General features: G+C 37.5%; 1 protein-coding gene across 1 annotated transcript in view; it reads right to left on the minus strand.

Annotated features, from left to right (window-relative positions):
- The window catches only part of DSCAM (DS cell adhesion molecule), a 355,545-nt gene that overhangs the window by 158,384 nt on the left and 171,615 nt on the right, over positions 1 to 25,546 (minus strand). The window contains exons 5-12 of the mRNA XM_088144695.1: positions 24,458 to 24,604; positions 22,905 to 23,183; positions 20,530 to 20,805; positions 14,296 to 14,592; positions 13,118 to 13,393; positions 11,815 to 12,093; positions 6,657 to 6,776; positions 1,661 to 1,834 (exon numbers count right to left, since the gene is read on the minus strand). Of these exons, the coding sequence (XP_088000821.1) occupies positions 1,661 to 1,834; positions 6,657 to 6,776; positions 11,815 to 12,093; positions 13,118 to 13,393; positions 14,296 to 14,592; positions 20,530 to 20,805; positions 22,905 to 23,183; positions 24,458 to 24,604 (1,848 nt within the window). The remainder of the gene's footprint in view (positions 1 to 1,660; positions 1,835 to 6,656; positions 6,777 to 11,814; positions 12,094 to 13,117; positions 13,394 to 14,295; positions 14,593 to 20,529; positions 20,806 to 22,904; positions 23,184 to 24,457; positions 24,605 to 25,546) is intronic.

The raw sequence follows: 25,546 nt of genomic DNA on the forward strand, positions 1-25,546 counted from the left end.
TACTTGATAAGAGATGCTCTTTTATGACACATGAAACTGCATAGTATAATCAGACTGAGACTTTTACAGCTGTCAACTAAGGAGAAGCTGGTAGGTTGTTTTTATTTTTCTATCTGAATGACAAAAGATAGGGCATTACTCTCTATTCATAACTGCCTTTAACAGTTGCTTTGAAAAAATGGGTGTCATCCCAATTCTAAAAACAGCAGTACCTTATCCGCTGCCTGATGCATTACATTGGTCAGTTCAAGCTTAATTGGGACAAAAATGGCTTTCTCTTCTATTCTATACTGAAAAGCGAAGTAACTTAGCACTTTTCAGATGTTTCATATTATAATTTTCATAATACCAATCGTGATAACTGAACTTATGGAAGCTGTAGCCCAAACATCTGGAAGGCATCAAGTTGTCCACTTCTATTATTCTAGGGAAGAGCATACTTGGGGATGATGATTCTGGCATATACAAACAACCTATACTAAATTAAAGCCTTCATATTTATCAGTGAATACAATTCAAAATCTAACCACTGCCCCTCTTTCTTTTGTTATAATGTGAATTTAAGAGGGTTATAATAGCCCTTTTCAAATAACCAAAATAAAAGAACTAAGACTAGCAAAAGTTTCTGTAGTCTGTATTCTTCCATTGCTTTGATTATTAGTTGTACAACTTTCTCTGCACCAAATTGATTTGAGTATATATAGTAAATCATGACTGGCAGATTGAACGCTGCATTTTTTTTACAATAAGATCATGTCTTGTGACTCCAGGTAAAATTCATTATACAGCTTTTCAGCTTGCAGAAATTCACTATGGATTCATCACCAAAAGGGCAGCTTTTGATTAAAAATGTCCAATATTCATTTTGAGACATTTGGAGATTATTCAGCTGTTCTCACTGGGTCCCCCTCCCCACTTTCTAAGAAAAGAAAGTCATCATTTAGGTAGTCCCCTTTGTAACCACATCAGATCTTAAAAATTGATGGAACAGAACTAAAATATTTTGGTATTGGTCCAAAAGCCTTTATTTGTTTAAGCACACCATTCAGGAGTGTAGCCTCGAATTCAAATCAAAAAGAAAGAAAAGAAATTTTTTTTGGAAATTCTACTGAGTGGCATTTCACCACATTTTGAATGATGATGTTCAGAAATTTAATTATTTACTTTGAATGACCTAGTTAGTACACATTTAAGAATGTATATTTGGGGCTGAAAATCACCAATTTCCAAACCAACCAATATAAAACCTCATGATTCTCACTCGCAGAATGTGGACAATATTACTCTCATTACAATGAAGTAAGAAAGTCAACTGAAAAGGTAAGCACCTCCTGTGAAGGTATTCTGAAGCACTTTGTAGTGATCTTTATCTAAGCTCTGTCCAAGTTTAACGTGTATCAGCAACACCAAGATGCCTCATTGTACTCCAAAAGTATAACGTTCAAGGAGCTCATTGACCTTACAGAAATGTTTCATAGAAAATCCCAGCCCTTCCCTTTGCCCACTTAATCTTCCTTAACTAAACTGTAACCAAGTGATTCTGCTGGAGCAAGAAAAATGTGCAGGTGTGCCTTAGAATGAATGCTATATATTTTAATTCAGGAGCTGAAAGCTATCCTTTTGCAACTCAATAGTTATTACTATCAGAAGAAATTCTTACTTTTAACAGTGAGGTACATGGACTTGCTGACGTCAGCCCCCACATCATTGCTGACCTTGCAGAGGTAGTATCCGCTATCTTCTTCCAGAACATGCTTGATCAACAAGGAGCCATTTGTCAGAAGCTGGATGCGCCCATTCAAGGCAATTGGCTGAAACTGGGGAACTCCAGCGCCTATTGGGATAATAAAAAATGAATCAGGAGGCAAGATGCCTGAAAGAAGTAATTGATTTGATTGTTACTGGGACAAAACTGAAGTGACTTAAAGTCCTTTTAAGTACACACCCACACAAACACATACATACATTTAAAGTAGGCAAAAGTTATTCTTAAAATTCTTGCAGAAATAATTCATGTGAAAGGTGGACTGAGACACTTTTCTAAAAATTACTTAGATTAAAAGCCACACCTGTCAATTTAGTGACTGCTAAAACATTCAAAGTTTTGTCTAGCCACCTAACAATGCATGCAATTTTCAAGAAACCAAATAAATGAACATGGGAAGTATCTTGTTTAAATACAGGTAGTCCTCGACCAGTCGTTCAGCGGTCATTCAAAGTTACAACGGCACTGAATGAATGGCACTTATGATGGGTCCTCAACAGTTGCACTGTTCCCATGGTCACATGATCACAATTTCTGACATCCCTTTCTGGCTTCCCACAAGCAAAGTCAATAGAGAAGCCGGCAGGAAGTCAGATGTCACAGTCACACGAGGTCCTCACTTAATGACAGCAACTGGGACTGCCAGAATTGCTGTCTCTAAGTGACGTAGTCATGTGATGTTGCACTTTATGACCGCGTTGCTTAGCAATGGCAATTCTGGTCTCAAATGCAATTGTAAGCCAAGGACTACCTGTAAAGAAGCACAAAATGCAGAAAGCATTGTTCAGGAATACTGAGCATAATCAGATTTAAAAAAACAAAAACAAAACAGAAATAAATGTACCTTGCAACAACCAATAACTTGATCAATACATTTCATAACCTTTGCTAAGAGCAGGGAGTATTTCAGCATGATATACTACAAAGGGTGGGTTATTTGTATGTGTGCTTGCTTTTTGATGGTATTATTGAGAATTAATTGCACAATGTTCCCAGACTGGAATTTTCACTTAACTGGAATATGCAGGTTGAACTAATTAAGTACTAAACAATATTGCTCATAAATGAGAAAGTTTCCTTCCATTATGCAACAGTGAATAATAGCTCACTTAATAAATAAAATTACAATTTTAAACCCAGCAAAGAAATAAGGATGAAACTAAACAGCCCTTTAGATTAGAATATGCAGAAAGAATATACAAATTTCATGTTGAGTACATAAGAGAGCAAATGAGGTACAACTTTAAAGTATTCTGATGGCAGTATCCTGGTAATTAATTTACTATGGAACCAAAGTGTGCTCAAAGTTATTAGAATTTTGGAAAGATAACAGAAGATGTTGTGTTCTTCCCATTGTGGCACCAAAGTTATAATCAAAGCACTCTGGTGTCATTTCTGTTTGTCAAACAAGAGCCCAGCAGACATGACACTATGTACAGATAGTCCTTGCTTATCGACCATTCATTCAGTGACCATTTGAAGTTATGGTGGGGCTAGACAAAGGGACTTACAACCAGTCCCCAAAGTTATGGCCAATGCAGTGTCCCCATGCTCACATGATCAAAATTCAGATGCTTGGAAGACTGCCCACACTTACGACTGCAGGGGTGCTTCAACTTCCCCCTGCCTATCTCCCCCCCGCCCGACATCTATACCCTTTTGGCCCCCTGTACTCCACAGCCCCTGCTGCCCTAGCTGACCTTTACCGTCTTGCTCCTGCCGCTGACCAAGCATGCCTGGCTTGGCCTTTCATAAGGCAGCTGCTGGCTGCACGAGGCTTTCTTTCCAATATCATGCATGGTGGTTTCCTCATGAGGCCTGGGAAAGATGCCCTCATGCGACCACCAGCTGCCTTGCGAAGAGCCAGGGTGGGCATGCCTTGTCAGCAGTGGAACCAAGAAAACAGGGGTCTCGGAGTGCAGGGTGGTGAGGACAACTGTGGCTGGGATTGGGCTGGGACAGCTGGGGCTTCCTGGGGTGATTGTGGCTTTGTGCTGTGCTTCTGGGGTTGCTGGCGCTTCCCAGGCCACTGTGGCTTTGCCCTGTGCTCCTGGGGTGGCTGGGGCTTCCTGTGACAGCTGGGGCTTTGTGCCATGTGGCTGGGGCAGCTGGGGCTTCCTGGGACACTGCGGCTTTGCTCCATGGTCCTGGGGTTGCTGGGAATTCCCGGTACAGCTGGGGATTTGCGCTGCACAGCTGGGGCAGTTGGGGTGGCTGCGGCTTTGTGCTGCGCTGTGGCTCAGGGGCTTCTTGCAGCACAGTGGTTCTAAGGCTGCTTGCCACCCCACAAGGCAGGCTTCAGGGCAGCCAAAATGGCAGAGATGGGAGGGAATAGGCAGTTGTGGGGAGTTGAAGGGGAGGCAGTCCTTTCCTTGGAAGAAATGAGGCTTGGGGCTGGGAGGGACCAAGCCCAGAATGACTTGGACTGGGGTGGGTCCTTGCCTAACGACCGGTGGAATTTGGTTAACGACAGCAGTGGGGAGTCCCAGGACTGCTGTCACTAAGCAATGCAGTTATGTGACTTCATGCTTTACGACCGTATTGCTTAGCGATGGAAATTCCAGTCCCAGTCAAGTTACCACTGTAACTTGAGGACTATCTGCAATGACTTAGTGTACAGGTCTGTAACCTTTTTCAGGCTAAAGGATACATGACACTTCTTAGTGTTGTGCCAGGGGCCCAATCCCCAAAGTGAGTGGGGCCAAGAGAAAGAGGGGGATAGGGCTAAAACAAAAATGAAACCTCAATTAATATGACTTTTTCCCTATATATTTAATATTGCTCCGCTTCTGTTATGTAACAATTTGAAGTTTGGGGCAAATTTGTGTACAAAGTTTTGGATAAGGTTTGAGGACTGCTGTAGTTTTGTCCATAAGTTACATCCTCTGATATATTAGCATTCCCAGAGCATTCTTATTGTACTTCTATACAAAGATGATGATGATGATGATGATGATGATGATGATGATGATGATGATGATGATGATGATGATGATGACGACGATGGCAACAACTTTTTTAGAGGTTGTCTGACTCCAGAATGACTCTGGGCAGCTTATGCTTAAAATGGAAAAGTAATAAAAAGAAGAACTAATGTGTTCAGGCAAACAATACATCTTATGCCATAGCAAACAAAGAACCAGAGCTCCACAAGGACCCTGCCCCTAGGCCTGGGAGAACAAAGTACTTTCAGACATTTTGGGAATGGATCTGGAACTGATCTCACAATATTGGCTGGTTTGGGAAGCTGTGTCAAATAATTTCTGCTCTGCTGTACTTTATTTGAAACCAGCAGTATTGATATTTTCCTCTGAATTGTTGTGATTTTGCTGAGCTTGTGGGTACGCTACTACCATTCACAGGAACTCTCACCTCACATCTGCTCCTGGGCTCAAGCTAGCTATTACTGTTCCCTTCCCATGCACTCACACACATAGAGGCTCAGATTCTCTTTCTGCAGTGCTAAATATTCCATAATTTAAAAGGTATTTCCTCCATTGTGGCTGGCATAGCCACATGCAACCATGATTAAAAGATTCAAGAAAAATGTCTGCTTGAAAAAATGCTGACATTCTATCATTCTACCTTCTCATACCACAAAAGATATTAAATGCAAGATAGGGATGGTAATTTGGCAACTGGAAAGCCTTTGTGTGCCTTTAGCAAATACACAAATACATGAACTGGAAAATGTGGAGGTGTGAATATTAGTTTTGTTTCTGTGTACAGTGGGGCTGAGGAGAATAATGGTAGCTCATGAGGCAGGGCACTGATTGATACTCAATGAACTCTCCCTATTGGACTGATTGATTGTTTTCTGCATTTCAAATTGACTGTTTTCTGCATTTCAACAGAAGTGAGGAATACTGAAGGACAGTGTTAAACTTTCTATGTGGCTGAAAATGTTGGTGATGTACATTCAGAAATTAAAGGAAATTGCTCAGTAGTGCCTGTACAAATCTTCTGCAAGAGGTTTGGATTTTTGACCATATCATCTTCAGGTCATCTACACTACTGGTTTACAATGGCAATTGGGACCGGAATTGCCATCGCTAAGTGATGCGGTCATAAAACACAATGTCACGTGACTGCATCACTTAGCGATGGCAATCTCAGCAGTCCTGGTTACTGTTGTTAAATGAAAAACATGCGGGTCGTTAAGTGAGGACCTCACATGACTGCAACTTCCGACTTCCTGACGGCTTCCCCATTGACTTTGTTCGTGGGAAGCCATCAAGGAGCATCGAAAATCGTGATCATGTGAGCATGGCTTGCTGTGACATCGTAATTGCAAGCCAGGCACCAAGCACCTGGATCGCAATCACATGACCAAAGGGATGCTGTGACAGCCAGAACTACAAGGACCTGTGGTAAATACCATTTGTTCAACGCTGTCGTAACTTTGGATGATTGTAACCCGAGGGCTACCTGTTACAAGATGTGTAAATATTATCTCCCTTATTTCATTTGAATACATCATTTTATTAAATGATAATGAAAGAGAAATAATAGTATTGTCAAGCCCCTGGGCAAGATTGAGGAAGAGCTAAACGGATTTCAATAAGGTATCTTTAATGCTAGTCTTTGGGTATCTTGGAAACTGCAAGAAGAATTTCCAACTCTCACCTATAGTGAGACTGAGTCTCTTTGAATGATTTGAAACACTTCTTTTGGGGTTTCCTGCCACTAGAGCTGTGTTGTCATTTATAAAATAAGCTGCTAATGGACTCACCTTCTATCTCTTGATTATGTCTACTCTTCTTTCCATTACTTTCCCAGCCTCCCCACAATCTAACACAGCTATAATATCAACAAAATTAACATTGCACAATAAATGCACAATAAGTTTTCAAATTACACCATAATCATTATCATTAGAGGAAGGAAATACCTTTGGAGTACTTCCAGACAATGGTAGGAACAGGATAGCCTTCTGCAGAGCAGTTGAGGATCACAGCTTTTCCATAAATCCCATCTTGATCAATTGGCTGAACCACAAATCTGGGGGGAACTAGAAGAAAACAAAGAAAGTAGGATCTAATCAGGTCATCACTTTGGCTATAATTAGATCATTTAACTGTGATGTTTTCTAGTAATTTCTATTGACCCTCAATCAAAATATTGTTTGGCAAATGATATTAGAAACAAATTTGGCAATAAAAAGCCTGATAATAAAAACTGCCACACTCAGTGGGATGCGTTAATGTCCAAATTAAATAATATGCCCACACCTGATATGTCCAGAGTTCTTTGGTATAGCAGGGGAGGGAATCAATTGTGTTGATTATAATTAATTCTGTGGCTTCCTAGTAAGCCTTTTATAGAACTGCTGTTTTTTTTTTAAACTCCTGCTGAAGCTAGATAAGAATGTGGCCTCCTGTTTGCAGCAATCAGTGCTCTGGCCTTCATTTCCATCTCTCCTTAGGTGGTTACCACCGATATAGCAAGAACATACATCTTATATTTTACTTCAACACATATAATTCTTCAGATCATAAGTGGAAACTCTTAGAACACGGTGTAGTTTGTAGTTGAGATTTTAAAATAATGAGCTACTATCTCAACAGAGTTGACAGTTGCAAATTTTAAATAGTTGAACTTGCAGTATCCTTAAATAGCAATATGGTGACTAATAAACTATAAAAATTGAGACAAGCAGTCATAATGAATGGTAGCACATATATTTTTTGATCTTCATTTTAAAATATAAAACCTTTGTCTGAAATGTCAAAAATGATGAGTGATTTAAGTATTAGCCATGAAGAAGTGTCTGAAGCATCCAAAGCCTATAAGTGGCCTTTGTTTATAAATGCAGAAAACAATTTTCAAATGTTTTTATACATGCAGATTGCATCTTTAAAAACAGAGCAAATTAATATTCTGAAAAGATTGAATATGTGCTTGCCGAACTAATTTGCTGCCTTCACTGAAATCAGGGGACAATTCCTGGATGAACAGGAGGAAGGTAGTTTATCTTTGCAATAGAGTTGTTGCAAGAGTACAAGAAATTAGTGGATAAGGGCTGCCTTTTTATAAAGCTAACATTAGTATTTTTGACTATACATGTTCACATTCACCATTCTCTTGGACAGAAGGATTTTTGATACTCTCCTTTTCTCTGGGAGCCCACTGGAAAGATTAAAATGTGTGTACAATTAGTGACTTAATACAGAATAAAATAAGTTTGTTTTTTGTCGTTGAAATATTAGTACTATGTATTGAGGTATTAGAAATCTAAATTGATGAAAGAAATTCAATTATTCAAAGCAAGTTTTATAAAATGTTATCACAAATGAGGAGTCATTTTTTCTGGCTTAGGAAAACTCTTCATTATAAGTTATTTTGGAATGAGCCGGCTAGAAGAAATTGTGCTGATCCCAAAAAAACTAAGCAGAGTCGGAACTGGTTAGTATTAAAATGGGAGACCACCAGGAAAAAAATCAGGGCAGTGGGCTAGACCAGAAAGTCAGCAAAACATTTCCAAAGGCAGCAACAGTAAGCTACTTATGTAGTGTTGCCAAAAAATGACATGGACACTTCCATGATATCTCAAAAACTCACGCTCAACTTATGGTGGCCATATGGTTTAAGGAAAATTCCTGTCTGAGCTAAAGAGTCATGGAAGGTGCTTGGGAGGAGACGTGGGCATGTTTTCAATGCCTTCTTCTCAAATATGCATTTTATACTTGCTGATTGCCTCTTAAATACAAATGTGTATTTTCCTAGGATCATGCAGTTACCATACAACTCCAAGAAAAGACACACCTGTTAAGGTGTCAACAGGTACAACATCTTGTCTGCTCCAAGGCACTTCTTCAGCTTTGAATGTGAAGCACAGTACATCCCTACTAAACTTGAAGGGCACTCTTTGGGACAAAAGGGATACCTCTGCCATTTCTTCCAGAACCTCTTTGGAACTGATCTGGGTCCCCCCCCCCCCGAGGCATCATTCAAGTATATTTTATTTTCACAGAATAGGTTTTCAGCCATGTAACAAGCAAATCCTGGTGAATTTCACAGTTTATCTGCTGAATGCAGCCTTCTAATTCAACTACTGCTCTTTGCTTCCACTTAAAATATTGTGCCTATAATTTGAGATCAGAGTGCTTTACAAGACCACTTGAATATTTTGGATTTTTAACAAGGGAAGGAGGTGACGGCGGCAGCACAAATAGAAAAAGTCAAGACAAAGCTTACACACAGATCAACAATGCTCATTCCCTTCATCTCATATCTCTCCTATGACCCACTGACCAATCAGAATTGTTTTGGGAGAGAGGGGCCCTTGACACAGAATTGTTGATCTTCCAGTGCTGTGTCCACTGTGTGCCACTGAGGTCTCTGGATTCACAGCCCATGCCAAAATGGCCTTACAGAGCAGTGCCCAGCAAGCAGATGGGGAAGGCTGTGCTCTCAGTAGACTTAATTAACCAATAGGAGCTAGGCAGATCCCTACCCTTGACTGTGTTATTGCTAGCACTGCCACTGAGTCATTGTAGATTGTCTTCTTGGCAATATCTGTGTCAGGAGAAGCAGGAAAATGCCACTTTCACACCAGAACAACTAAACATGACTCCAGGCTATCTCAGTTACAGGCTGGGGATGAAATGGAGGTGACATCATGAGAACAATCTGCCTGATAGAAGTTGTTTTTAACAATCTTTCCCTTATATGTTTTAAAAAAACTATTATTTCAATGGTTTTCAAAATATAACTACTATTAATAATCACTAGATTAACTGTGCCTTTCATAAATGCACACATTTTTGTTTAGATTTTTGAGTGCAGAATGGGGTAGATATTAGTAAACTTAATCCACTATTTTCTTCTTTACCACTACTAAGTCCATTTAAATGGACTCTAGTATCTTCCTCCCACTGGAATCTGTCATGAATTGCTTTTATTTCTGAAATGTACAGCTGAAAGAGATTTATGCTGTCTGAATATGGATTAATCTGCTTTTCTATTAAATGTTTGAATAATTTTATACTGTTCTTCCTTTCCCCTTTTACTGTACATTGAGAATTCAGTCTCTGAGAACAAATAAATAAATGAAATCCAATTTTTCACAAGTTTATTTCACTACTGCTTAGTTACAGAAATAAGGAAAGTTAGTTTAACTATTTAACACCATCAATATTAAATGTCATCTTTATTTTTACATGACACCCTTTCCTTACCTTTATGAAACATTCAGAAATCTCTGTCAGGCTCTCTAGCTCAGACTCAGCCAAAGCTATTTGATGCATCACGGCTAGATAAGAATTGTTGTTGCATGTCAGGATGCAGCCACTTTAATGTAACAAGGGGTTGCCTTTATCAACGTGAGAGCTTGGTCCTGTCTTATACTCACTGCAGTTTAAATCTGATACTTCTTTTCCCTGATTTTCCCACCACTTCTCAGTCTTGGTGTCAGGTGGCATTTGTCTGTTGGCATAATTGGCATCCTGCTTTGGGAAAATCTAACTCCCAATGTAACCCCTACACTCTGGAATACTTGTCACTGGACACTTAATTATCAGCGAATATAGAATACCAAAGAAGTATAATAGAAAGAGCATATTTCCACTAAACATACTTAAAAAGCAGATAATGGGGATACCCTCATTTAAGTTATATTTCATTTATTTATTTAAAATAAACATGCTAAATATTGTATTAATTTATTGGCTCCAGCAATCTATATAGAAAATGATCCCATGACAGTAGACTATTTAGTCACTTTCCAATAAACAGCAGTGGCCTAAGATAAATATGACATTGTTTACTACTTCCATCACCATATATGCTTTCTTGCAGTTGTATAAATAAAAAAAAAACTAGTACAGAATGAATATATTTTTAAGATATTTGCTTCAAATACATCTTTCTCATAAAAAAGTAATATAAATTATATTTGGATTCCATGATTTTATAATACTACATTTATACTGCAGTTAAACATTTTGCCCTATTATTTATTTTAGATTATTTTTCAAACATTCCCATTTTTGGAAAGCTTAAAAGATTCCTTAATTAATCTACTTCCTATTTTAAACTGGATGTTCTGAAAACCTATATAGTGAGATGTTATTTGAAGTTTAGCTGAAAAGGTTTAAGAGTTACTCAAAATACTAACACCTGCAGCCCTGCCTTCTGGTTAATTCAATTCTGTCATGGATTTCTTTTACCTAAAAATGTGATCCACTCAAGCAATTTCTACTGCAACAGAGACAGCAGTAATAAATGGATTCTACAGCTAGTCATTGTCTTACTTCATAATCATCAGAATATATTCATGACATTTACATAACAGTCCGTGTAAATTTCGGAAAGTTTTGTACAAATAAGTTAGGGTTAAGTTGAATTTAAATAAAGCATACATATGAAAAGTTGCATAGAAAAACATGTATTATAGATAGTCACGGAAGTTGCTTATGAAAATACGTACAAAACGTGTACAACAGCAACTGCATTTTTTGTGGAAGTTTTTTTTCTTTTTTTAAATAAATTATTAGTTATGAAAAAGACAGAAGAGCAGGATAATACCTACTGACTGGTAGTGCTAGGAGCCTCTGTCTGGACGCACCTGGATTTGACTCACAGGCTGCCAGTTGAGAAACATCACCATAGCATCACAGTGATAGCAGACACCTTCTTAGTAGCTGAATGACTGATATTTCCAAAACACAAGGCAAGACAGTAATATTCCTTTATTGTAGCAGAATTACACAGCTTGCTTATCAATTAGCATAATTTGTTATTAAAAACGGACAGGCTCAAAGCTAAAATGCTACAGAAAATAATCTAATCATATTTCAAATTCTGTCAACCCACTCTAAAGGTTTTCTGTGTATTAAAACTTGTGGTTTCCAAGTGGAAGTACAAACATTTCCTGACCAGTGACTGCATTTACTTGTAACGTGTTCAGACAAAAGGAATGTGCTATTATTATGGTATACGTGTGAAGAGAAAAGGGCAATTATTGTACACTCTAGTAGCTTGTATTTCCCATCATAATTGGTGTTTGGTAATACTAGTGATGATACTATTGCTACCATTATACTTACCTCTAACAATTAATTGGCTTTGGTGCTCCACAGCTGCTGCATCGTTTCTTGCTATACAGGTATAGTTTCCATTGTGCATAAGGGAAAGATTAGAAATCCTTAAGGAGCTGGTGAAGTCAATGTTGTCAATGGTCACCCCAAGACTGGCTGGGATTGGCCTACCATCCTTCTGCCAGGTGATTGTAATAGGCAAGTCCCCTGAGACCACAACACATGGAATGAAGACTCTCTGGCCAATAGAGAACCTCGGAAATTCAAAGGGCTGGATAAAAGGTGGCACTGGAAAAAAATGTATTGGTCAAAAATTGGTTATTGGTCAAAAATGTGTGACTGTAAACATTAGCAGAAGAAACATTAGCAGAAGAAACATTAGCAGAAGAAAATATTTCATCTATAAGACGTCTAGCGTGCATTAGGTGGACCCATAACAAGTATTTATTAATTGTTAAATCTTTAATAATAAAACGCTAGTGTAAGTGCTGAAGCTGGCAATGGAGGAACGAGAAGTTCTCAGGCTACACAGGACTTTTGTATAAACTCATCTCATCTGTCCAAGGCCATTAAGCAAACTAGCGAGAACCTTACTTGGAAAGGAAAACGTTGACACTTTAAACTCTCTGCTGCTCTGTTAAGGCTTCTTTTTTGCCTGCAATAAAAATTCTAATCTACTGAGTTGGGTCTGAGGGGTTTCTGCCCTATTAAGCTAATTGTTGAATAAGGGGTTACGTGTACGACATCTGATAGCTAGCTGCAAAGTATTAACTTTTCTGAGTCAAGGCTTCAATATCTTTAATAATCAATAAGATTATTATTGATTATTAAATATACTGAAGGTCAATAAGAATGAAGGGCACTGTCCAGAAAAAGTTGATTAAAAAATGTAGTTGTAATCACAGGTGGATTCTTAATATTGCTCACAATACAGTATGGAATATAAAGCTTTAATCATTATTTTTGAGATCAGAATTTCTACAGCCAGCCAACAAGGTCCTAAGACCCTCTGTCAATAAGGCCTGCCCACCTGCAGTTACCTCCCTGCCTGATGTGATAGCAGCAGCTTTACAATTGGTGCTTTTCAAAGCTCTTATGACTGGGAATTCTTGCTGGAGATGGCATGCGTACCTGGAAATGCCAAGGCATATTTAACATCTCCATTGTATTTGTTTTCCACAGATAGCTGTGGGACAGTTCACAGAGAAGTACATTCAAATACATGTAAGCCAGACCATGATCTATGATGAATGCTCATCACCCTCTTGTTCCCAATTTCACAAGCACTTTTTAATTTGCATGCATGTTTTACCTTTTACTGTCACATGTACACTCTGGCTGGTGGACAGTTGGGGCTGAACCAGAACATTGCATGTGTATTCCCCCTCATCCACCTCCTTCTGCACATCTGAGAGCTTCAGTGTTCCATTGTTTTCAAATGCTACTTGACGATGATTAAAAGGGAGCAGATTAGAATTCTTGTACCACTTGATTGAGTAGTAAGGGTAACCAATGACACGACAGTGAATGAAGGTATCCCGCCCTGCTATTGCTGTAATATTTTTCATTGGTCGAATGCTGGCTGGTCCTGTAAAGATAAAAACAAGCTCTTGAAAATAATTTAGGGGTGTAATTAGTTAAGAAAATATTGTTTTCTTCTAAATATATAATTATTTTATATCCTTTTATAATATATCTTTTATATTCCTCTCTTTTTTAACTTTACAGAGCCATGTAAGGGGCCCTTCCTACTTGTTTTATGCTTTTCAATTTTTCCAACCCTACAGTAGTCATATTAATTAATTCTACATACACTTGTATCACTAAAACCCTTATGACAAAAATCTGTGTTGAATTACAAATTGAAAGCTAGTGAAATTTCAGTTAATGCCAGATAGAAAAGTAGCCTGATATTTCTAAAATCAGGGTAAAAGTTATATACAACTGTTCCTAACCTGTTGCGCTCCAGAGGTTTTGGATGACAATTGATATCACCTCAGTCAGCAGCCCAACGGGCATATGTAATCTAAGTGAAGGGGATACAGTCTGATGCCTGAGGACTGCATTACAGATATAAGTTGCATTGTTCCATACCTGGATATTTACGATGGATGTTAAGATCTCAAAGGGAAAAAAAAGTCATGCAAGCAAAACAAGTTCTATATTAAGTTAAAAATAGTTGAATTGATTAGTATATGTAATAAACTGTCATAGTATATGATATGCTTTATACTGTATAATGGACTGTCAGTGCAATCTGACACACATTTACTCAGAACTAAGCCCTATCAGTGATGCTTACTCTGAAGAAGCTGTCCTTAGAAATGTAGTCTCATACCATTATGCCTACACAGGAAAAATAGAGACAGTACTGCGGGAAAAAAATCATTCTTAGCGTTCCATAGCAAAGCTCATAAATGCAGTTATGTTTTATTTTACTACAATGAGGTTTAATTTTTTTTGTTTTGGAGGAGCTGATTTGACAAGCACCTCTTACGTTTATTCGAGCCTGGTAGAGGACGACTCCAGCTGAGTTGTTGGCAGTACAACGATATACTCCACCATCTCGGACCTGAGTGCTGGAGATGTTTAGGTAGCTGACCACATTCCCATCAGAAGTGATGATCTGACTAATACGGTGGTTCCCATCTTTAATTATGGGATTTTCATCCAAAGTCCACATGATTGTAGGAAGAGGAGTTCCCTTCACATTGCACATCAAGGATACACCTTCCCCTGGGCTTACCACTTTCTCACTGAAGGCTGAAATTATTTTAGGAGTTCCATCTGTAGAAGGAAAGGTATCTAAGTTAATAAGTATCTACACAGAGAAGATGCATGAGACAATTTTTTCAGAAAAGGGTAGCCTTCTTTAGCTCCTCTGATTTAAGACAAAAAGAAGCTAAATAAACACTGATTCAAAAAATAGCACAATTGATTCTCATTTTGACCCATACTTATTGCCTGACAACATCACTAATGTGTTTCTTTCCCCTTGCCATTTCATATGAATATTATTCCTTTCAGCCAATTAGGCTAATTATAAATTTACTTTATAATTAACATAGTGAAGTAAACATAGTGAAGTTAACATAGTGAAGTAAACTAGGAAGGGAAACTTCATGCCTGCCCCAGTTCAGCGCCTTTCAAAGAGACATTGGATTCACCTACTTCCTCTCTTAATTATTTTAAGAAGCTGCTTTTTACTGATTTCTTAGAAGTTAAGAACCCTCTGAACAGCAAGTTTTATTACACCGGGAGAATCTCCTTCTACCCTGCATGAAAGAAGATCCATGTAAGTGTAAGGATTAAAAAGAAAAGATTTACTTTTTGGAAAACAGCAAAAGGGAGCCTAGAATGTGGATTTTGGAAAGTTAAGGGACTAGATGGACTTGAAACACTATTTCCTGTCAGGTGTTTAAAAATTATGAAAGAATATATGAACATTTTGAAATTAATTGTGAGAAATCCTTCTATGGGAAGGTTTTGTTGACTGGAAAATAGATGATAAGAGGGGACTTGAAGGTTGTCTAGAGGGAACCAGAGAGAACAAATGATTACAATTAAAGGAGAAGAGATCCATTAATACAATGGAGCAGTACTATTTCACTGTAGGAGAAATTAAGGCTGTTTGAGAACAATGTACTCAGAAATAAGATTGCCTGATACTATAACAGAGGATATAGAAGAACAACAGATTTTATTGGACAAAACAGAGATTGAGGTTGATTTGAATGTGGATTTGGAGTTTAAAAAATGCTGGATTATAAAAATGATATGGAAAAAATGCTGTGGATTTGAAAATGTATTTAAAAATGCCAGAGTATAAGAGTGATATGGGAAAAGATTCCAAAATGGATTTGCAAATGAAACCAGCTGATGTCATAATAATTAAAGGAGACATACAAATAATAAATCAGAAGAGTAACTTGGAAAGCCTTCTTACTTTGGTTTTACAAAAGGAATGTGTTAAACCGATGAAGCTGTTTCTGAGAGGAGACAAAGAGAAAATTATAAGGTATCAACTTGTGGGACATTATTTGATAGGGTTAAAGATCCAGCTTTTTAAAAGTAAACAGAAGATTTACAAAATGAATTTATTTGGCTACGGTTAAAATATAAGTTGTGGTTTCTGGTAGTTATTAATGGGATTTCTTTTTGACCAGGATTGAATGACGAGTTTTTAAGGATCTGTTTGTAAGTAGGGAAAGATTTCTTTTGCTTTACTTCTTAGAAAGTGATAGGTTGGATCACAAAATGGATTTTTTGATTAAGTTTAAAATACATATTATTTTTGGTAGCTCTTAATAAACTTTTGCTGATTAAAGTTCAATGATGAGTTTTTATAATTAGATTATTGATAAGGGATGAGATACGGGAAGAATAAATCTTTTTTCTTTTTTTTAAATTGAAGTACTAGGGAAGGTGTTAAGTTACAGGAGTTGTTTATACTTGTCCAGAGGGATGGGGGGAGTCATCTTTTATATATTCTCTTTTTCCTATCTCTTTGCACTTTTTTCTTTTCTTTTTATATTTTCCTTAGTTTGTATTAGTCTTTTATATTTGTACTTGTAAACTCTAATAACATTATTATTAAAAAAGAAAGAAAGAAAAAAATCAATGAATCAGTAAAATGAAAATTCCACCCAAACATAGCTTGTTCAATTCCCATTGGAGCCAAATGTATGACTGGCTTATAAGAAAGTTAGGAGCTCTAGTCCCTGACATTAGTCTGAAGGGGCTTATGCACATAAATATATAAAGGTGTAGTGTTCCTCTATTGGATCTAGGAAGTCTGGTATGTAACACCTGTCAACCAATCACACACCTCTAACTTATCAGAAGTAATGTTAGATGACACACCAGTATTTAGGAATTAGGATTGGCTTAGTTATTTTAAAGAAACCCTTAATATATCCACTCCTGAGAGATTCCAAACAAATGAATAGAACTCATGTTGACTGATTCCTTTATTCATGAGAGCTATAACCACATATACTTTAGGTGTAGAAGATTATATGAAATGTGCACAAACTCTAACCACTTGCAAGAGTTTGCTAAAGTTCTGTTTGCATTGCTATTTATACCATCATATCCATAAATACTTTGGAAAGGAGGCTACATTTTGGCTCATCATGGAAAAAAAGTCTTCAAATCTTAGAACTATTTCAGAAACTTGGAATTATAAAGTTAACAAGGATTAATTTAATCAATGGATAATTTCTTGTTATCTCTTTTAGGTAGAACAATATATAGCGAGATTTAAAAATAATTTGAGGCAGAGAATGCATAAATCTCATGCCAAATCATAAATCTCATGCCAAATATTGCTCACAATCTGCAAAAAGGACCTGATTAATGATTGATTGCATATGGGCTAAACCTGGTTTTCACTGCAAGCAGAATTACAGTGAATTAGAGCAGGCTCAAATATTAAAATTGCTGTGGTCACTAGAATTAATACTACTACTACTAATAAAAAAATAATAAAAATAATAGCTATTGCTCTTAAAATACTGTACTATTTTACTCCAGTGGTAATTACAGTTTAATTCTATCAAAAGTGTAATTCAGAATGCAGTCACAACATACACAAGTAGTCCTCAACTTACGACCATTTGTTTAGCCATCGTTCTAAGTTACAATGGCACTGAAAAAAGTGACTTATGATCAGTCTTCGCACTTATGACTGCTGCAGCATCCTTGAGGTCACATGATCAAAATTCAGGCACTTGGTAACCGGCATGCATTTATGACGGTTGCAGCATCCAGGGGTCACATGATCACCATTAGCGGCCTTCTGAGCCGGCTTCAGCAAGCAAAATCAATGGGGAACCATGTGATTCACTTAATGACCACATGATTCACTTAATGACTGCCACAAAAAATGTAAGATCAGGTGCAGTCATGTGATGCCTCGCTTAATGACTACAGTGCTTAACAATGAATTTTCCAGTCCCTATTGTGGTTGTAAGTTGAGGACTATCTGTATAAAGAGTTCAAGGTATACTTTATACATGCATGAAACTCTTTGTCAGCTCAGGCCTGCAATAACTACTGGATCATTGGAAGTGCTTATACTTTCATTTTCTTTTGTCTCAGTTCAAGAGCAGGCACAGAGATCTTGCCACACTGAAATGTTTTTCAATTGCAACTGCCATTAATGAACACCCAGGCAAGGGTGGGAAAGCCAGTGACAGTGTCTCTTCTGTCCTGCAGCATGATTCACAAGGGACTCCAGCATTCTAATATTTTCTGCATGAAACCTATAAAGATGTCAGCAGGGGCATTCAGGAGGATACTGTATAGCAAACCATTAATTCTTTTTCTGTCCCACTCCCAGTTGTTTTTAATCCTATCTGAATAAGTGAGGAAGTGTTAGACCAAAAGGTCTGCATGCCTCAGACTTCTGCCTCCTCTCAAACACTTCCCATCCTCTCCCTGTGCATTAGCACTGCCATTTCCCAGAAGACAAAAGGCTACAGGCTTTTTATTCTGAAGGGAAATTGACACACAGCTAATAAATCAGGGAATGTGCTCAGTGTGCTCCTCTGCCCTCCACTTTTTTTTCTTTTTTTTTTAAATACAAGTGACAGGCTTTTTGCAGATGAAAGCAGACATTATGTTCCCAGGGAGACCTGTGTCTTAGAAATCTCCCCTGCTGTTGTACTCTGATAACCTGCACTCTCTCAACATCATTAAAGATTATCAATATGCTCTTTAGGCTTTCTTAGTCACAGGAGATGGTTGCCAAGGTAACTAGGTCCACACAGGTAATCTCTTCTCCTTTCTGTGACTATTCTGAAATTAGTTTTCATGCTATGTTTGCACTATAGCCTCATTAGCTCTAAACAAATTGATTACTTTCTTCACATGATTATTAGGTGGAACATGGTGTCAGCAATTTATGGTGATTGCAATGGCTTCAAATAATGCCTGGGATGAAATGTACGTAAGAGAAGTGTGGACTTTTTTCTTCTTGTGCTGGTGGACATATTTATTAATAGGGTCAGCAGGTAGCTGTTCAAAAACATTAAAAATAACATACAAACATTTGTTTCTGAAGGACAGATACTAATGAATTTTGTCAGGTTATTGTTACACTGATTCATCAAATTCTGTACAAATATTAGTTGATCTTACTATTAAAGATAGTACGATCTTTAGATACTATTAAAGATACTATAATCATGAACAGCAGCTAAGAAATCACCCGGAGTTGAACATAAAGGCAACAGCTGATCTGAAAAAGGGCCGATCTGAAAGATATTCTCTTCTCAACATAGAATTGAACAGGGAAGTAATAGAAGAAGGCAACGACAATATCTAGAGAGGAGAAATACAGTCGGTACTGAATTTAATGTTGGCCTATCATATTGGCACCACTCTTTTGCAGTATCTTGTCAATTTATCATTTCATACTACATTGCCATCTTGGTCCCTCTGCCACAAGGAACATAAGTGAAGGAAAGGAAGAAAAATAGTTCATTTATGCTACTAAACTGATGGATATATGAAGGTATCTAGTTGCCCTCCCATATTTTCATGTTATGTATATATAAAAGGAAGAGTCCAGCATTCACATATACCCTATGGGTAATGCTATAATTAGCAGTAGCTGACCAGAGTCACTAATTCTTCCTATCAGTATACAATTGCGCATTGTGATTTCTTGTATTAGAGAGCTGGTACCAAGCTATTGAGAATCTGCAAGAGATTTTTTCTGTCACTCCCCACCAAAGCACTTGGATACAAAACTAATATGAAATAAATCAATCAGCAAACAGGTTCTTTCCCATTTGGATGGCTTCTCAACTACCTATGCCAACTTAAACATGTATCTGACTATTCAAAACAGAACACAAACAACATCATTGGATCATCATTTTTTAAAACTGTGAATATATTATTTAATTTCGGAAGCCAACTCAATGGCCTTTATCCAGTCTTTATCCTTATCTAGTTGAACTACTGTTTGCTTCCAAGACATGATCAGTCAAATGTAATCAGTTCACTTCCCTTTTTCAAATGAGAGGAAAAAACAAAAACAAACCAACAAAAACAAACCCAAACACATTTCTATGGAATTGGGTGGGATGAAGAATTCTGGCTTTTAACTTAGTTATAAGGTGGGTACATCCAAGTGTCTTGTCTTTCACTGGTTCAATCCAGCAGCCTACAACCTCTCTAGAAATATCAAAGGATAATTCCATGAAGGAATTCCTTGTGTGGGGTTCCTCATGATGCAAGACAAGGCAAGAAAGCTGCAGATTGATATAAGTAATCCCAAAGCAAAATAAACAAAAGAAATAGGAAAACAGAACTTTCTGCTTCCTTGCAACACTAAGCTAAATTAAAAACAAAAACAAAAATGAAACCCAACAACTTAAATGATGTAGAAGAAGAAGTTTCTTTTATAAGGAATTTATTTCAGGAACTGCAACCTATACTCTGCCACTGTCCAGATATTATTTCAGCTCATACCAACTTTGACGTGTTTCAGAAACCTCTTAAAAGGCCTTTCTTATGTGTGCTACAAATGATTATATACAGTATGTTTCCAAATAAATGTTTATTACTTTTTAATATTAATATTTTAAAAACTATTTTATTTTATTAAAATATTTGCACATTATTTCAAGATGTCTTTTGAGAACTGTGAAAAGGACAGAAATTGATTAACTTTAAATTAAAAATGCTTACATACATAAAATAATGACTGACCTTCTAGCACCACCTGAACATAATCTTGTGCAGACATCTTGTCTTTGCGTACAAAACACTGGTATGCCCCACCGTCACTTTTGGCCATGCCATCCATAATAAGAGTCTCGTGATTGACTCCAATGATTCTCACATTATTCCCAGTATTGATGATTTCTCCATTTCGATACCAGAAGAGTTCATGGTCCTCTGTTCCAGTCACACTGCAGGACAAGGACACTCGACTACCAACACTGCTCTTAACTTTTCGAGGACTGATGGTGGCTTTCAGAGGCTCTGAAAGAAGGAATCAAATTCAATCAGTCGTTCTATTTTGGTAATTGATGAGCAAAACAAAACAAAAGAGTTACATTTAACTCACTGAATATCAATGCGGCATATACAGCACAGAAAGGAATCAGATTTAAAAAAGCATTCAAATAGCAACGATCTACATCAGAAAGATGCAAGGGTGGCTTCCTTAGGAAAATGGCAGCATGACAAGCCCTCTCCACAAAAATGAACTAAATTGGAAACAGGTGAATTTTAGAACAACATTATTGAGAACAGCAAAGAGCTCAAACAACACAGCATACATAGGTCTATACACTATAGCCACAGGCTCAGAAGCAATGGCTATGACTTGTCACTGCTACCCCCTCTTATGACATCTGAAATGGTTGCCGCATTCTGTCTAATGGAAAAGATGGCATTGTCATGGAATTTAATCCAAAACTCAATAAAGACAACCAGAGAGAATCATGCTGCACCAAATAAATGTTTAAAACTAACTCCTACACCACATGGAACATTAAGAGAAAGAGTCCAGAAAATGGCTTCTCTACTTTTAGGTTGTAGAATCTCCACCTGTTTGCTTACATCATTAGCCATATGCAGAAGTCTACTCATGTGTGGAACATAGTCATGGATTCATTTTGCGCATGCTTAGTAGTGATTCTTGAATTATATTTCTTTACCAGGTATCTGGGCGGTGGTTTTAGACACATTAGTTGGGAGAAATCATATGTTTTAAGCAAAACTTAATATTCTCACTCATGTGCAGATCATGCAAGGACAATTTTAACAGTCACACCTTTGTACACTGTTAGCGATCTAGCAAGGTCTATGTATCTCTTTCTGAAACAAACACACTATCTATCACAAATCCCATATTCGTGTCTGGAAATGTAGATAATTAAGGTAATTGCTTCTTTATACAGACAAATGTTTGTTCTGACAGACAAAGGGTAGGTGGTGTTCTATGAACACAGAAGCTTTGCATAGTGAAGGCAGCTGACTAAAGTAGTTCTTATAAAGAGAGTCTATTAGAAATACTTTATGAAAAATATTGTAAGAGGTCTATGGGAAAAGAGTTTACTATGGCAAACAAGTTGACATACATTCCAAATCACACTGGACTTGTTCTCAAGAATGTCTTCTCAGATTTATATCTTTTTTGTGAGCCTCAGGAAAAACAGGATCACTAAGTCATCCTTATATTTGTCTTTAGAGAAACTGGGAGGAAAAAAAAGCAAATGATGCTCTTGTGAATATTCAGTGTAATTTTCCTTAATCAAAATCACCCTGAAAACAGCTGAAATTAGAAGAATATGCTTCCAGAATGAAGGGTGATACTTCTAAGCAAAAAACTCCTGTCAAAAAAGTCTTTTTTCTTTTCTCCTTTTGTGACCTTTCAACTTCCATTTAGTTTTTTAACCTTAATACATAAAAAACAGACTTGAATTCTTAATAAATTAGTGATGTTCATTCTGGGGAAAGCCTTAAGCACACTTTTGCCTCCTACAATCAAATTATTGATGAAAAGAGGATTCCATTTGTCACCTTCCAAGTAGATGAGGGCAGAGTGGGATTATCTGGCAAAAACGTAGCTAGCAACAGCATTACTTAGGCTGATCTTTTCAGGAGTGGTGAGGAAGATGCCACAGAGGTGTGAGTGAAGAGTTTAGAGGCTGCATTGGAGGAGCCAGCAGTGCCCAATTCACTCCATTCTATATTTATGTGTATATTACATCAATACTGTACCAAAATTTTCTGATACTAATATGGGTGAGCAATTCTAACAAGTAGTTCAAGTATTTCTAGTATTTGGTGTAAAGCTGAGAGTTTTTCTGAGAGTAACAGGCTATTCTATTTCTGTAACGAAAGGGTAAGTGGAGATCTGCTAGCTAGTTCTACTCTTTAATACTGGAAGGTAAATGATTGCCCTGGGGGTCTGCTATAGTCATACTGTATAGGCTCTCCACACAACTCAGAATCAGGAAGTTATAGAAAGTTCTAGGTCATTCAGGGAGCCTGTACAAGTACAGCATATGCTTTCAAGTTTGACTCCATTAAACTTAATGATGATTGCATTCTAACAGTCTGCAGACACTTACGTTTTACATGCAAGCGGCCTATCACTTCAGCTGTACCATAATTGTTCCAGACTTCACACACATAGTTGCCTGAGTCTGATGGGCGTGTATTTTCTATCAGAAGGCCTGTCACCATTGGCCGGAACCGGCTGTCAGGTTCCCAGGGAACATTGTCCTTCAGCCAGCGATACTTTGGTGCTGGGTGTCCAGATGCTTTGCAAGGCAGCTCCACTTGCTGTCCTGCCATGGCTTTACGGTGTTCAAATCCATCCAGAATAGATGGAGCCGAGTTTGCTGGGTCTATAAAACAGAGTAGCTACATCTTAGGGGACCAATAGGATGAACTGATTAATCCATCTGAACATACAGGAAATTTGTCTTTCTCAATCTGCTGCCATCCAAATGTATTGGAACTGTAACTCTCAAATTCCATGCTGGCCAGTCCAACTCATTTGGAAGTCATCAGAGTAGTGAATACTGATTTTGATCAATATTTGGTTAGTAACAGTGCATTGGGGGCTTGGTGAAGAAGAGGTAAGACCATAACATTTCTATTCAATCATTCCCCATCCCCCACTGTAAAGAATTAAAATATGAATAAACATGATAAAATGAGTGCCTGTAAAGAAGGTTCTACTAACACAGTCTTTATCCCATACTACAGATGTCCATCAAATAAGTTCTCATTTTATTCTAGAGTTGATTGTATCTGTTCTATTATTTTCTAAAATATATTTTATGCTGGATCAGAGTATTGAATTGCCTCTGCTCATGTCTAGAAGGTAATATCCAGATAAATATTATCACAGAAGTGCTATAGGTTTTCTCTTGTCTTACAGTTTTAACAGCCACATGAAAACACTGGGGAGATATCACTGATAAATTTCTGCCACAGAGTGGTTAATATCCTAATGATACCATATCCTTTTGGATGTGCAAGGGGCTTACAGAGCTCCCTTACAGTATGGACGCCTTTGCATAAATTCACTTTGTGTCCAGTTGTGCCTATTCCTGGATTGGAAGGCTCTGCTTATGGTCACCCATGCCTTAGTCACTTCCCATTTGGATCACTACACTTCCCATTTGGATCACTACACTTCACTCTTCACTCTTCGCTGCCCTTGAAAAGCATTCAGAAGCTTTAACTGGTCCAGAATGCATACAGTTTCGAGTTCATCAAGATTCACCCATGTGACACCATTGTTGTGTGAGCTACACTGGCCCCCAGTAGGTTTCCAGGTGCACTTCAAGGTGCAGTGGAGGGCATCTATTGGAGAAGGGTAATCCAGCCAAACAGGTATTCTTTCACAGTGCATACTACTTTGGGTACAGCGTCCCTGATCGTTAACCCTGCAGATTGAGACTGATGGGAAATGGAGTCTGATAAAATCTAGAGAGCCATGGTTTGTTATTCTGCCCTAATATATGGCATGTTTTACAAATAATATGTAATACAACAAATACCGATCAGTTTGGATCTCCAAGGATATCTATCTAGAAATTAAAACAGTGTACAAAGAATTTCTTATTTTTAATATACAAAAGTTTTTTTCCAGAAAATATCCATTTCATACCTGATACAAAAAGTCTAGCACTGTTGCTCTGACGTGTTTCTCCAGTGTATCTGTGCCGAGTGATACATCGGTAATTATACAATCCATCTTCATTCTGTACATCTATAATATACAAGGCTCCCGTGGATGTGATGAGAAATCTAGATCCTAAAGAACATAAGACATGCAATTTTTAAAATATGAAAGAGTTTTAGTACTCTCTTATCCAAAATAATTGCAAATTTTACTAACAAGTACCAAGGATGCTCATCACTGACAATTCAATTTTTAAAAGATTGGTGTATTAGTAGGTATCTAGTTCACCTGCATTTCCTAAACAAATGGAACAAAAACAAACAAACAAACAAACTCTAGCTATTGTAGAATTAATCCATGAAAATTAAAACGGTATTCATCATAGAAATAGCATAGGCACAGTAAAGCTATTTTAACAAAACATAACATAGGAATGAAATTACTTATTAGATGTGAGTCAGTGAGTGGAAAAATATAAAAGCATATTTTGTATTAGCACTGAATCCAAGGCTGTGATATATCTTAATTATATGAACTAATATGATGATATGAATAATAAAATAGTATCAAGGAAAGAAGGAAGGAAGGAAGGAAGGAAGGAAGGAAGGAAGGAAGGAAGGAAGGAAGGAAGGAAGGAAGGAAGGAAGGAAGGAAGGAAGGAAGGAAGGAAGGAGGAATGTGAAGGAGAAAGAAAATAGGGGAAGGCCAGCATGCATAAAGTTGAATTCCTTAAACATAATTTGTATCCCACCCTTTCCGTAAATAGCTTGTGATAGTGCTCAGGGGCATTAACCAATATTTTATTCACAGAAACTTTGTGAAGTTTTTCTGAAAGTTATTACCAAAGAGATAGCTTAAACTCAGGTTTCTAATATGCAACAGTCCATCCGTTAAGCAGCTCTGCAAATATTCAAGATGATGGAAAGGCCCTGAAGCTGTTGCCTCTGGCCTCCAGATGACTTAAAACTGCTCTTCCCAGAATTCTTCACTTGTGCGAGTGAAGAAGATAACGTGGTAATAGATGAATAGTTTAAAAGAAAGTGCATAAACTGCAAATGTGTGTGGCTTGGTGAA

The sequence above is a fragment of the Python bivittatus genome, unplaced genomic scaffold (genome assembly GCF_059951505.1).
Source record: "Python bivittatus isolate LINGU-HERP-01145 unplaced genomic scaffold, Pbiv_v1 ctg000350_np1212, whole genome shotgun sequence".
In the NCBI taxonomy this organism is placed as follows: Eukaryota; Metazoa; Chordata; class Lepidosauria; order Squamata; family Pythonidae; genus Python; species Python bivittatus.